Source organism: Mastigoproctus giganteus, chromosome 4, assembly GCF_048544385.1.
Source record: "Mastigoproctus giganteus isolate SK-2022 chromosome 4, ASM4854438v1, whole genome shotgun sequence".
NCBI lineage: Eukaryota > Metazoa > Arthropoda > Arachnida > Uropygi > Thelyphonidae > Mastigoproctus > Mastigoproctus giganteus.
The window spans coordinates 241,682,412-241,698,392 of NC_143578.1; the positions used below are offsets into that span (position 1 = coordinate 241,682,412).

Here is a 15,981-nt window from a genome sequence, read left to right on the forward strand (position 1 = left end):
TTTGCTTTAATCGGTCTTTTAACAGCATGTTTTTCTTGCTTATCTCTTGGACTTTGCTTTCTAGTTCATCCCACATTTCTAAGATGATTCTTATAGAAGCTGTTGGCACTTTGGTGTTTTTATCCCATAGATAAGCTCTCAGTCGTTCACGAGCTTTCTTTATTTCTGAAAATCCATCAGGATCCACCTGTTTTTCAACTGTTTCTTTCCTTTGTCTCTTTCTATTTCGAGTCTTCTTTACACTTGTGTCCGATTCACCTGTAACTTTGGATCTTTTCTGCTTTTTAGACCCTGATACTATTAGAGAATTGCTCGTTAATTGCGAAGGTCCGGGAAGTGACGACGAACTAGCTTGAACAGTTGTTCCAGCTAAATTACTTGTTGAGACTTCAATTTCAACTAATTCTTGAGCCTGAACTAGGACATCTCTAGCTATTTCTTCCTGTTCATCTTCAGTAAATTCTGATGTTACTGACATAATTTGCTCACAGACCGAGTCCAAATCACTGGAACTGGTCATTGTAAATAATAAAATTCTCTATTTACAACTAAAAATCAAAAATCAAAAATGACAATTGATAACTATATACAATATTTACAATTCAAAGAGCAAGGAGCCGTCGAACCAATACTTAACTTTTAAATACAATTTTTGAAAAACGACAACTGTCGTTAAACACCGTAACCCAAGTTAAACGGGTAAAAACGGTCCCACGGGCAACAGCCCAAGGGCACGGAAATGCAAAACAAAACTCCTCTGAAAACCCTATCAACAATCAGTCTATGCCCGTTTAGCCGAGCAGGGATTCACCCTGCTCGCCCACCCCAGACTACGTGGAAGTAGGGCAGCTAAATAAGGCAATAGTAAATCAGAACAAAGAGAACAAAATTTTATAAGTCGAAAGTCAGCTCAATTTCAACTATCGCAGTCTCAATTCGCACTAAATTCACTGACTTGCCCCAGAATAGCCCCTGGGGCCATCATAAGGTACTGACAGAATCTGGTGGTTTTCCATTCCGACCATGTACTCAAATCAGGAGCAAGCAGATATGCACTTTATGTACAGTTTGGCGGACAGCAATGCTCTGGAGGCTCATTTGTACCACAAAAGGATCCCAGAACGAAGATGTCCAGACAGGAAAACATTTGAAAGTATCCATTTCCGCCTTTGTGAACATGGGACCTTTACACCTCATGCTGCCGACAGAGGACGACCAAGATCTATGACTCCTGAAGTAGAGGAGGAGATTTTGGATGTTGTGCATGCCACTCCTAAAATCAGTACATGCAGAATAGCAATGCAACTGGCTATTCAATGTTCGACTATTTGGAGAGTGTTGCGAGAACACCAACTGTATCCTTACCATCTGCAACGGGTACAGGTCTTCTCACCAGCAGATTACCCTGCACAAGTAATGTTCTGCCAGTGGTTCTTGCAGCAGTGTGGTACAACTCACTTTCCTGCCTTAGTGATATTCACAGATGAAGCACAGTTCACACGGGATGGAATCCAAAACTTTCACAATCAGCATGTATGGGCTGAGGAAAACCCATATGCAATTCTTCCATCACATCACCAACAGCGGTTCAGCCTCAACATCTGGGCAGGTGTTTTTGGTGATAAGTTATTTTATATTTATCTTAGAAAGGATTTTGATACTGTTGCACATGGAAGACTGCTGCACAAATTGGAGCAGTGTGGCATTGGAGGCAAATTGCTGGTATGGATAAAGGGATGGTTGAGGGGGAGAAGACAGAGTGGTAATCAATGGACACTGCTCATCGTGGACTAATGTTATTAGTGAAGTCCCTCAGGGGATACATATAAATTAATGGGTTTATAAATACAGAAAACAATTTCCATTGTTTTCTGTATTTATAAATGATATTGATGATGGTATATCAGGCTTAATGTTCAAGTTTACAGACGATACGAAGGTTGGCAGGGTTGTTAATGACACTAATGACAGTACGCTGCTGCAACAGGATCTAGAAATGTTGAGCAGATGGGCTGAGAGATGGCAAATGAAGTTTAATATTGACAAATGTAAAGTACTACATATGGGAAGCAGTAACCCCAGAGTAATGTATCAACTCTGAGGTACTACACTGACAGTGATAGAGAATGAAAAGGACCTGGGAGTAATTGTGCAGGCAGATATGAAGTTTTCTGAGCCTTGCAGACAGTCTGCAAGAGTAGCTCAACATGTCTTGTCAATGATATACAGGAATTTTTGTAACAGGGATAAGGAGGTGATTAACCCCTTGTAGAAGGCAATGGTCAAGGCACACCTTGAGTACTGTATACATGTCTGGAGGCCTCATTTCAAGAAGGATGTAGAGCTGTTGGAACAAGTACAGAGAAGGGCAACAAGATTAGTGAATGGAATGAAGGGTTGCTCATACGAAGAAAGGCTTAAGTTTTGGAGGAAAAAGAATAACTCAAACACGCAACTAAATTAAATAATGTACGCCAGTTCAAAAGACACATGTTTATTGGAGCACCAATCTACAATAATGAGAGATGATCTCTTGGATGAGAGGGCGACCGCTGTCGTGGAACCCGCTGATGATGCTACAGCTGCCGGGGAGTCTCGTTTGGTAAAGATAGCTCTGTACCACAGTTGTTGGGTGTGATGAGAGAGAGAGAAAGAGCTCTGAGCGAGATGGAGCACTGAGAGCGAGATCAGGTTGGAACTTGGAGTCGTCTGTTCTCTCTGCTCGCTAGAATGAGTCCAGGCATATCCTTAATAACTTTTTAATTAATTATTTTAGTTAATTATGTTTATGAACATAATTAACATTTTTAAATGATTTAATTATTGTATGTAAAGCAATTTCTATTACAGCACAAACATTACTTACCATTAATGAAACTTTTGAGCCTGTTTGGATGTCACCAGTCTTTCAATGTTTGGTGTTAAATTTGTTACTGAGAGCAGTAGGGAATTCTTCAAATTTGAATCAGTCATTCGCGACCTCGAATTGTGTTTTCAATTGTGTTTTGCTTTTGATTAATTTCATGGATAAAAATGCTTGTTTACATCTGTATGTCGTTCTGAAACAACATATATAATTTTTTGCAAATTTTCTTAGTTCTGGGAAATGTTCACAGGGTAATGAATGCCAGAAATTAATCGTGTCAGAAGCATTTTGATCTGAAAAAAGCTCATCAAACTTCAATTTTAATAATGAATTTGTTTTTAAATCAATAAGTTCCATTTGTATATTACTAGGCATCTCAATTATGTTTTGTTCACTAAGTAAAAATGGGTTTATAAATGCGAGCATGTAGTTTTCTTCTTTAGCCAAATCATGAAAACGACTTTCAAATGACATTGGCAATAACTTGATTTTTTCAAGATATTTGGTCCAATTGCTATCATCCACAGCACATTCATTCTGCTCTTTCAATTTTTGGAAATTGACTTAAATCCTGATTTTCTAACTGAGAGATGAACAGTTTTAATTTCATTTTAAACAAATTGATGCTATTTACTAGCTAGGAAATAATTTATTCATGCCTTTTAGTTTCAAATTTAGATCATTGAGATGACTAGTAACATCAACTAAAAATGCCAAATCAAATAGCCAGTTGTTATCTAATAATAAGGTTCTTTCATCAGGTAGTTCATTTTCCTGTTCTAAAAAATTATAAACAGCATTTTTAAATTTCCAAAATCTACTCAGAACCTGTCCTCCAGAAAGCCAGTGCACCTCACAATGAAGGACAAGTTCACCATATTCCAAATCGAACAACTCACAATATTCTCTGAATTCTTGTCTGTTTAATGCTCTTGCTCTAATTTTATTCACAAATTTCACAACCGGTAACATAACATGCTGCATATTTAAAGTTTTTCCACACAGTGCCTCTTGGTGTATAATGCAGTGATATTTTAGTACAGGACGATTTAAAAAATTTTCAAGCAAAGTGGTAGTGCCATTGGCTTTACCTATCACTGACGGCGCTCCGTCAGTACACACACTGATGAGTTTACTATAATCTAATTTTAGATTTTCTAGGCATGATTTTACTTTTTCAAATATGTCTGATACTCTTGTTTTACCATGCAATGACTCCAGACTGGTAAGTTCTTCAAAGACGTTAAAATTATCATCAATTCCTCTTATAAAAATGCTTAACTGGGCTACACCACATATGTCCGTTGATTCATCCAAAGCTAGAGAAAATAAAGTACAAAAATGGACAAGATCTTCCAATTGCTGAGATACATCCTGAGCGAGTTCCTCGATATGTCTGTCTGCCTTGATATAGCAATTTCGTCTGCTTTCCTTTCAATACCTTTATTACCAAGATGGTGTGCAAATATTTGGAGACAAGGCTTAACAATTTCTTCTCCGTTAGAAAAAGTTTTTTTTTTCCGCCAATACTAAAGCAATTTCATAGGACGCTTCTATCATCGCCAAGTCTTCACAACTTACTTTAGCAAATATATTTTGTCGTCTTCTGATTTCTTCCTTTTTCTTAGTCACATATTCTTTTCGTAGCTCAGACCCAAGAACAAGCTTCATTTTTCCGTCTATGTTAGTCTGATGCTGTGATTTATAGTGTCTATTAAGATCATGTCTTTTATTATGTGAAAGAGTACTTTCACAAACAATGCAAAACTGTTTTCCTGATGAACTTGCTATAAATAACAACTCATTTTCCCACTGTTCATTAAATTCATGTTTAATATCACTTTCTGCTTTTCTTTTGCACTGTGGTGGATAGAAGGAATAAAAAAAAAAAAAAAAAAAACCAGAAAAGTACAAAACTCTAGAAGTCTAAATGCTGAAAAAGAACAGACAGATCACAAGTATGTATGTCATATCACACAGAATATCAGTTGTAAACTGTCCCAAAATTTTGACGAACTGATGAGCAGGCGCGACCGGGGGGGGGGGGGGAGAGCTCCACCCTACTATTTCTTGAGTTGGCAAAATGCGATTTGGAAATGCGACTGATGGAAATTTCTCGTAGATGAAAATACCTCAAATTTATCATTTCACTGTTTCCTTTTAACTTGAAAGACTTCCGACAAAGGATCTATTTGTATATTCTCAATCCCCTGAAAAAGTCACATATTGCATTTATTTTCCCACTTGTACATAGAGTCGGGCGCCGGAGGCAACGGCCGTACAAAAGAATGGATGACTAGATGCTCGATATATTTTCACAGCCATAGATCACTTAAGGTAAAAATTCAGAAATGCATTTTTTTGGAGACTAATTTATTTCTTTTGCTAAAAATTGAGGGAATTGACACGTTTATGTGCGTGTAAGTGGAAAGAAGGTGGTGAGTGTTTTAAGCCATATGCGGAAGGACCTGAAATGAAAGGAAATAGAACCAAAGAATCGGCAATATGGGCTTTGGGTACTTGAGAAATTTTATGATGAAATGCACCACTTGTAATCTTCAAAAGCGTCACGTTTGGCGCATGCGCCATAGGTTGGCCACCCCTGCATTAGATGAATCATTACATCTAATCAACCAAACCCTACTTATATTAAATTAAAATATTAATTACTACAATTATTTACATAGCATTCCGACTACCCTCCATACTATTATTATTTCTAATTCATAGCATACACTGACAATTTGCTTACTATACATTCATTTGGATGCTTTTTCTGTGTGTTCCAGATAGATTATCACAGCTGTAGTAACCTGAAGAAGTTGGTAAAGATAACCTATCCTCACTAAATATGTTAATAAGCAGTATTATTAATACTTGTCATTAATGATATTCACAATATTCCCTAACCCTTCTTTTAAATTCTTCTTGTTCACCCTCCCATTATAACAGTAACATTGTTATACCTAAAATTTTCTTATTTTTCCAATGTATCATTATTTTCATCTTATTTGAATTGCAAATGTAGATATCACATTTAGGTTTTTCCCTTATTTTAACGTTCACTATTCTTATTACTTTTACTTCTCTTATTTCTTCTGCTTTTCTTTATTTCTCATAGGTCTGGCAACACCTACACATTGAGCACTATGCCAGTGGTTTTCAACTGGGGTGCCGCAACAACATTCTTGGGGTGCTGTGTAATGTAATTTGGATTTAAGTTACTTAAAGTTATTATTATTATTTTTTTTAAATTTGTAAATTTATTTCATTATAAATAGGTGTACAGTATCCACCGTACCGTATCTTTTTAATTTTGTGGTGATCTTTAATTGATCTTTATTTAATGCCTCTATATAAAGAATAAAATTATTATATAGGTATATAATTAAAAGGTCGAAAACCACTGTGTTAGGTATTTCTTTTGACCTAGGGGTGCAGTGAAAAAATTACTACAAAACTAAGGGTGCCGTGAACCGAGAAAGTTTGGGAACTCTCTGACGTAACCCCTATTTTTAACATTATGTCTATGGGTAATATATTCCCGCTTTACGAGCACGCGCTAGGAACGAATTAACTCGTAAAGTCAGGAACTACCTGTATTTCATTCATTTAGATTTTTCTATATATATTTATTTATATTTGCACTAGAAACCATGGCAAGCATATTCGGATAGTAGTGTGGTGAGGAAAGGAAGACAAGACAGGAAAAAAAAGAACAAAATAATAGCTTCAATGAATGAGTGAAAATTTGCATCGAAATGATTAATTAAGCAGATATCAGAAAAGATATCTTCTCAGTGAAAACACTCAACCTACCACCATTAAACAATACAGGAAGAAAGGGATCTTTTACCAAATATAATCATAAAACTTTTGTTTCAATGAAAATAGCAAGTGTAAAAAACATTTTTGAATTTTCAAATTTATTATTAAAAAAGTGAAAAATGCATTTAGCAAATGCTGCAATCCATTAGCAAAATGGTGAAAAACTAGTATTCCAAACAGAATGCACAAAAAATATTTGAAAACTATTTACAGAAAGGAAAAAAAAAAAAAAAAAACCTGCAACCTGTTAGATAAGGTGTGACCACTTTTGTTATGATCATGGGCACCAACTATTGACAGTTGATATTATAAATTACATGAATATTTTAAATTTATGTAAAAAGTGTTCCAGTTTACTTTCATGTATTAAAGCATGCCAAAGCACATCTCATATTACCTTTTCTTAATTTGACAATTAGATTAACAACTAAGTACAATTTCTATCTCAAGGTGTAACCTTGTTACACATTTGACTAATGAAGGCCACATGCAAAATAAAGAATAGGAAGCATTGTTCTAAAGCAATTTTTCATTCAGGACAGCATGTGAAGAAACTCTCTTACAAGACTACAAAATTAAATGAATCAAATAGGTTATATATATTTTTTACCTTGCTAAGTCAATCAAATTGCTTCCAGGTGTAGATGAATCATCAGCAAATGGATTCTAAACAGAAACAAAAGTTCTCAATTCCTATACATTACCTATAGCACAAACTTTATAAAATTATATACTACTAAATTAAATATATTATATTAGAGCAGAGATGAGAAGAGGGATTTGAAATTCAAATTTAGCTACATACTTGAGTCCAATTTAAAGTAATTCAAGTAATGTTTTTCCAGTAATTCAAGTAACGTTGAAAATTTCAAAATAAAAATATTTTTGAAGAGTGTTTCGCTTTAAACTTCTTGTTGTTTACATCATATTGTACATCATTAGTTTATATCATTTCTTTATTTTAATAGTATTAGTTAATACTTCAAACCATAACTTTAATTCCACTACAGTTCTGTAGTGGAATTAAAGAATTAAAGTTATGGTTTGACTCTAGTTTGGTTTAAAATTATGGTTTGACTCTGAAGCAATATTTTGGAAAATTTTCAAAAAAGAATTAGAATTAAAGAATTTCAAAGAATTATAGTTCTTTGAAAATATTCCTTTCAGAAAATTCTCTTAATTATTCTCAAAGGAATATTTTAGATTACATCACTTAGTCAACTTATATTTAGGCTTTTTTAATAGAGACCTAATATGAATTGCTTATAAATGCAACTCTAAACATGTCTGCATATTTAAAAATGGAAGCTGATGTTAATACTCTGGCAAAATTAATGAAAGTACAGTTGTGTTATTTCATAAATTTTCAATTTTAAAGTTTAGCGGCAAAAAACTCTTCTGCTTCATCTTTCAAAGCACCAACAGTTCTTCATGAAGTGTTGCTCAAAACAACCAGTTGTCAAGGCATCTGCTGAGGACTGTATGTCATACTAATCATCATGGATGATCAATCGATGTTTGACAAATTTAATTGTCATAATCCAAACTTAATGTAGATTTCATTGGTTTCCTTAATTAAATTTAATTAAAGGAAAATCCATAATATATTAATAAAAAGCATATATAAAAATAATTTTCCTTATTCATGAATATATTCAATGTATACAAATTAATTTAGTATTAGTAAGGCCAAATGATGCAAAAAAAAAAAAAAAAAAAACAGACAAAAAAAAAAACAATATATATATAATCATTCATACTATTCCATAAGGCTTTGAACTTAGCCAGACTCACTGCCTCTGCCATGTTGGGTGGCAACTTATTCAGTGTTCAACAATCAATGGGCCAGGTGAACTTCATGAGATTCGCTCTTCTGTTATTTTATATTTGTGCCCTTTGGTTCTTGGCTCACCTGTGAGGGAGAATAGACCTCCATTCATTTTACTCCTTCAGCACCTGGCACTTTTCAACCAGATCTCCTCTAAGATCCTAGTTGTCAAACATTGCAGTCAATACCTTCTAAGCCATTCTTCATATGTGCATCAATTTCCATTCGTCACTAATCTGGTTGCCTTTCTTTGAATTCTCTCTAGAAGTTGTTTTTAGGTACAGTTTCCAGACACAATAAAAATATTCCAAATGAGATCTAACCATACTCTTGGATAAAGGCATAACGATGTCCTTTTCCCTACTAGCAAAGGTCCTATTAATCATGGTCGTGGGACATCACATGCCTTCTAGCTACCTGTTTACACTTCACAGGAAACTTAATTTTAAACTAAATTGCAGCCCTTAAGCCTTTTTATGCTTTGACCCACTTTTAACTCCTCTCCTTCCCCTCCCTCCAACTTATACCTGACTCCAGGATTTATTCCCCAATTGCATTACCTTATTTCTAGAGCAAAAAATTTTGTCATTTTTTGGATCATATGCAATTGATCCAAGACTTTTTGAAGTTTAGTCTGGTTCAAATTGTTAATCATGTTTTCCAATCTTCAAATCACCAGCTAACTTTACCAGCTTCCCTTGAATACTCTCATCAACATCATTTATGAAAATTAGAAAAAGACAGCACCTACACCAAACACTGAAGAAACCCACTTGTACATTGGTCCATCCTGAAGACTGAGCATTTATGACAGCCTTTTATCTTCCCAACCACAGAAGTGGTTAGGAAGATTATGGCCTATAGTTATTTAATTCCTCTTTAGCATCTCTGTGGATTGGGGAAACATCAGCACTTCTCCAATCCAAAGGGGATCTTCCTAGAGTCTAATGATGCTCTCATTACCATTCCCAAATGATTTGATGCCTCACATTCTATCTTTTTAAATATAACTGAATATATATATTCTGCCTGGGGTCTTGTCCTCCTTTAACCTCAATGATCTTACACTTCATCTCTTCCATCATGCAATACGAGTAATGCCTTTTGAAATTATAAGCATCATGGCAAGATCCAACATTCCTTACACTTTTGGAACACAGCTCTAAAACAGCTTTTACAGGCCAACCACTAAATAGTCCACTGACTGAACCTATTAGTAACTCTTTGGGTAGCATCCAGATCAGCTAGTGTATAACTGCACTGCCTTTACTATGCCAACTAGTAAATGAGGAGGTCAAAGTAGTGCATATGCACTACTTGGACCTCCTCAAGGAGGCTTTCTCAAGACCACATTATGCCAAGGAGCTGGGTGCAACCTTGCTGCGTTTACACCACATACACAAATTTCAGTAATTCATACAAATGTACCATCCCTGTACTCTTATTTTATTTACTGAATGCATTATGAATAGTCAAACTAACAGAACAAACTTATCTGTGAAAAGATCTAAATCTCCAAAAAACTTTCTCATTCATTTCAGAAATATATAGTCTCAGTTCTAATCTCAGTGATGTCCATTTCCACCTAAAATCTGCCAAACCTCACTTGCTAATTCTGGCATAATCTCAATTTTTGTTGCATTAACCACTACTGATCACAGATGAGCTAATTATTCACTTCATGATTCCTTTTACTTCAGAGGTGGCACGTTAAACACGTCTGCTCCAATACTCCTTGTCAGAGAACACCTGATTCAGAATGTGTTTATCCGTAAGTTGACCTAAATTATTTTTTTTTAAAATGTGTTTATCCACAAGTTGACCCAACAATTTTTAATTGAATACCATCACCAAGAAGGCAAATCTGTTATTTGTCAAAAACTCCAAGGCAGTTTTGGAACTATTTAGTTCAACTATCAAATAACAGGTAGTTATTTGATAGGCAAACAATTAACAACCGTGTCTGGCAGTGAATAAATATCAAACAAAGGATCAGTCAGGCATAGTGTGTGAAAGAGACTATTGAAAACACAACATTTGTTACGTTGTGTTTTCCATGATATTTCCATGAAGATATAGCACCTTCACAATGGTGGGACTGTTAGTAATCCTGGGTATAACCTCCATGCACAAGCACACAGTGGGTGACTACCTAGGTGTGAACCAATGTAAGCAAGGGTCAAGATGTGGTGCCCACACCACATTGAGGAATGGCACCCCTCTGTGTTACCAGGCAGTACTGGGTAGTAGATGACTCTCATCAACCGGTGTAATACCACCACTTTGCTTATTGGAGGCTTGAAGTGGTGGAACCCATGTTTAGTCTCCAGAGCTAAGTTCCAGTCAATCTTCCCCCCATCTCTTCCATCATGCAGTATGATTGATGACTTTTGAGATTATGATGAACACTGTGGCGAGATCCAATCTTCCTTACATTTCGAGGATACAGTTCTAAAATGGTGTTTGCAGGCCTGCTGCAAATTAGTACACCAGACCGAACCTATTGGTAACTCACTAGGAGGCTTCAAGGATCAGCTAGTGTATAATCTTGCTACCTCTACTCTGCCAGATAGTGAGTGGAAGGAGTCCGAGTAGTGTATGCATGGAGCATTGTCGAGGCCACGTTATGTCAAGGATCTGGGTATATTCTTTTCATGTGTACGCCATATCCAAAAATTTCATTACTACATACAGCATATCCCACTCACTTTTTCTTACTATTGAATACAACATGAATTGTTAAACTAATAGAGTAAGCTTATCTGCAAATAGATCTAAACCTCCCAAACACTTCCTAATTCATTTCACAAATATACACATGGTCTCAATTCTAATCTCAACGATGTCCATTTCCACTTGCAGTCTGCAAACCCCATGTACTTTTTCTTACAGAATCTCAGTTATCAGTTAGCATTAGAAGAGGCATATGATGCAGAAAGCAAGCTTATGCAGCATCAGCAAAAAAAAAAAAAAAAAACCCTCCCATTTCATCCCTCCATTCATTCCAAATGCCTATCCAGCTCAGCCTTAAATCTATTTAGGCTATTACCTTCCACAACAAAAGATGGAAGCCTGTTCGACCAATCAACTACCTGCTGGCTAAAGGCAAATTTCTGCACATCTATTCTACAACTATCTTTCCTCAATTTGAAACTGTGCCCCCCTCACGTTCTTAGTCTGAGCAAGAGGAAGAATCCCATCAGCATTCAGCTTGCTCAAACCATTCAAGACCTGATACACCTCAATCAGATCACCTCCAGGCACTGCAATTTACTGAACTTAAGCCTTTCTTGGTAAGAACACCCCTTTGTTTCCCTCACCAATCTTGTTGCCCTTCTTTGTACTCTTTCTAGCAACTCTACATCCTTCCTAAAATGAGGCCTCCAAACCTGCACACAGTATTCTAGGTGTGGCCTGAACACTGCCTTGTATAACGGGATTATCACCTCCCTGTCCCTACTAGCAAAATTCCTATATACCATTGACAAGACTCCATGACCTGCCCTGGCAGCCCGTCAGCAATGCTCAACAAACTTCATATTTGGCTGCACAATTACCCCCCCCCAAAAAAAAAGTAAATTGCAGCCATTATCAACCCACTGCAGGATGGAAGCCTCCTCAACAATTCATGCTGAGGGAAATGGACCATAAACTGCCACGCTGGTCCAGTGCGGGTTGGCAGATCGACCGTATTTAGCAGTCAGGGACTTGAACCCTGGTCTACTCAAAGAGCGTGTGCCACTGCACTCCCGCTCCTGACCACTCGGCTATGGTTGCCCAAAAGGTTGATTCAACTACTGCTCATCTCAGTCGCCCAAATTATTCACAGTATGATTCCTTTCCCCTCAAAGGTCGTACTTGTGCATATGTCCATTCCAAATCTCCTCTTTTCGATCTTCTCTGGCTTAAAATCTATCTACCTCGTTGTGTCAAATTCATCTGTTGTCTCTACCGTTCTCCCAACTCCACTAATCACTTGGAGCTCTTTGACTTCCTCTCTTTGTAACTTGACTTTCTCCAGTCCAACTTTCCTAACAGTGAGGTAATTTTCCTTGGTGATTTTAATGTTCACAACTCCAGCTGGCTTTCGTTTTCTAGTCACCGACCCAGCTGGTCGAGCTGCTGAGGCTTTTGCAATTACTAATGACCTTGCACAGATTGTTCATTTACCTACAAGAATACCGGACAATCCTAACCATACAGCCAACACACTTGATCTTTTTCTCACAAACAACCCTTCTAAGTACATGGTTGAAGTGAGAGGTCCTTCAGACACCTCAGATCACAACTTGGTGATTGTCTCTTCTCCAGTGGAGCCTTTATCTCATGGCTATTCCCAACCTCATATTGTTTGGCATTATGAGGTTAGGAATAACACAACTTCCTAATGTTGGGAATAAAAGAATGCAAAATGGGATGGCCTGCGAGATTTCTTTTCTTCTTTTCCTTGGTCTGATTACTGTTTCAAAACTTCTGATGTCAACTTTTGCTCAGATCGCATCAGTGAAATTATTCTTGCAGGAATGGAATCCTTCATCCTATACTCCACTTTAACATCTCGTCCTTTATGTAAACCTTGTTTTTCCAATAAATGTGCTAAGGCTGTTCAAGAGAAGAACATTGCATATCATAATTGGCTTGTTTCTAATTCTTCAGTTTCATTTTCTGCCTACACCAAAGCTCGCAACAATTGTAAAGCAGTTATTAATCAGTCCAAACTAGAGTTTGAACAGGCTAAGAGTAGAAAACTTGCTTCTTGCCCTAATGGTAGCCTAGCAGCATTCTGGTCTCTTCCCAAAGCTATTGGCCGTAACTTTTGCCCATCTCTGCTCCCACCTCTGTCCAAACCGGTTGGTTCTGTTGTCACTTCAGCCAAGCTGACCTGCTAGCATCCCATTTTTTTCCAACTCATGTATAAATGATCTTGGTAAAACACATCCCACCATTCCCACCAACATGCTCCATTCAATGCCTCCTGTGGTCTTCGTCAAAAGGATGTCAGAAGGATTTTGACAAATCTTGATGCTAAGAAAGCTCCAGGTCCCGATGGTATTTCTGCACTTGTTCTTCAAACCTGTGCTCCTGAGCTTATTCCTGTTCTTTGCCACCTTTTTTCACTTTCTTATTCCAAAGGTGGTGTTTCCTTCTGCTTGAAAATTTGCTCATATCCAGCCAGTTCCTAAAAAGGGTGACAAATCCCTCCCATCCAATTATTGTCTCATTGCAATTACTTCTTTCTAAAGTAATGGAGAAATCAAATAACCGCCAACTCTTAAACTACCTAGAAACCTTCTGTCTGATCAACGATCGCCAGTATGGATTCCTTCAGTGTCGATCCACTGGTGATATTCTGGCTTATGTTACCCATTTATGGACTAATTCAATGGAAAAGTTCGGTGAAACACAAGCAGTTGCTCTTGACATCTCAAAGGCTTTCAATCGTGTTTGGCATAAAGGTCTTCTAAACAAGCTTCCATCTTATGGTTTGCCAACTGTTTTTAGTAATTGGTTATCCAGTTTTCTCTCTGATCGCTCGCTGAGGGTGATGGCTCTCTGTCTTCTAACTTCTCCACTAATGCCGGTGTCCCCCAAGGTTCAGTTCTTTCTCCCACTCTTTTCCTCTTGTATATTAATGACCTTCTTCCATTGACTGGAAATCCTATCCATAGTTTTGCCAATGAGAGCACACTGCATTCCACTTTCCATTTTGAGAAACCTTGTCCTGCTCAATCAGCTTCAACTTCTCGAAAATCTGCTACCAATTTCTTAAATGCCGATCTCCAGGTAATTCTCCAGTGGGGCAAAGACAACTTAGTTGATTTCAATCCTTCTCAAACTCAGTCTTGCCTTATATCTCGCAAAAAGGATTCTTCTGCTCCTATGCTTATCTTTGGTGACACTCCGATTTCTAGGCAAAATGATATCTCTCTCTTTTGGGGATTACCCTGACTTCTAACCTCTCTTGGCACAAGTACATTACAAATATTGCTTCCTCTGCATTTAAAAAACTTGGTTTTCTCTTTTGCTCTCGGCGTTACTTTTCTTCCAAACAGCTGTTCACTCTGTACAAATTGCAAATCTGCCCTACCTTGGAATATTGTTCCCACATCTGGGGCAGTGCCCCCAAAACCTCTCTCAGGCTTCTTGATTCCGTTCAGAAGAGGGCAGTTAGGTTAATTAATGATTCATCTCTAACAAGAGTCTCTCTACTCGCTGTCTCATAGATGTGCTGTTTCTGCTGCATGCCTCTTCTACAGATATTTCCATGGGCACTGTTTTTCTGAATTGGCTTCTATAATTCCTGCTCTCTCTTTCAAAACAGTCCGAACACGTGCTGCCACCAGCCAACATCCATTTTACTGTCCAACTTCAAACTCAGAACCAACTTTTCATATTTCTCGTTTATTCATTCAACTGCTGTTTTCTGGAACAACCTTCCTTTATACATATTTCCTGAAAATTACAGTCTACAGAAGTTCAAGAGTAATGTCAACAAATATCTTCTTTCGTCTTCTCAACCTCCAACCTAAGCACGGTACTAAGTACTATAAGTTCTCGAGTTTGGGGTTTAAATAACAAAAAAAAAAAAAAAAAGTGTATATATAGCCCTATCGCCAGGCTACATTGCCATAATGAAGCAATTTAGTAATGAAGCAGGGTACTATTTCAACACAAGTACTGAAATAATTTGAGAAAATGATGCTACTATGCATTTCTATCATTGCTACCAAGGGGACACTACTACTGCTCAGTGACAGAGCATGGGCTTATGCTCTTTAGAAATGAGATTTATCCATCATTTTTAATCAAATATCACTAAGAAGGTAAATTTACATTATTCATTAATAACTCACAGGGTGTGGTGTGTACTGATTCTAAAATGTACAAATTTAGTGTAAAAAGTGTTTTCCTATAAAATTTTATCTTAAATGGTTGTTATAATGGATTCACAGCCTGGGACATCAAGACTGAAAAGGAATAGGGATGAACAGTATGTTGAGGCAGATGACAGTTCTTCATAATATGTCATCTGATACTGAAATAGAATTCTATTCAAGCGATTCCGATTCTCATTCAAATGCATCTGTTGATGTTAGAAAACTACAAAAAACAGATGCCAGTGTTACTTGAAGTGATAACTCTTCACAGATGAAATCCATTTAATGAAAAGCACTGCTTACTTGTTCCACAACCACAAAGAAGTGTCCCACAGAAACACCCCAATGAATATAGGGATGACTATCGCAAATATAAAAGGCAGCGAACGTGTTAATATGATCTTTTATATTTGCATTAGACTGCACTGTCATAAGATTACATGCCAAGGACCTCACAAATTAAACAACACTAGGACTTAATTTTTGAATACAGTAGACTCTCGATTTTCTGGGATAGATGGTAAAAAACAAATCGATTTCCCATTTAATCCAATTATCAATCCAAAAATACAGAAGTTGCC

General features: G+C 36.9%; 1 protein-coding gene across 2 annotated transcripts in view; it reads right to left on the bottom strand.

Moving 5' to 3' along the window:
* LOC150087567 (syntaxin-7-like) overlaps window positions 1-15,981 on the bottom strand; it is a 166,186-nt gene that overhangs the window by 58,225 nt on the left and 91,980 nt on the right. For both annotated transcript variants that reach the window (XM_090372129.1, XM_090372130.1), the window contains exon 7: window positions 7,305-7,360. In XM_090372129.1, the coding sequence (XP_090228255.1) occupies window positions 7,305-7,360 (56 nt within the window). The remainder of the gene's footprint in view (window positions 1-7,304; window positions 7,361-15,981) is intronic.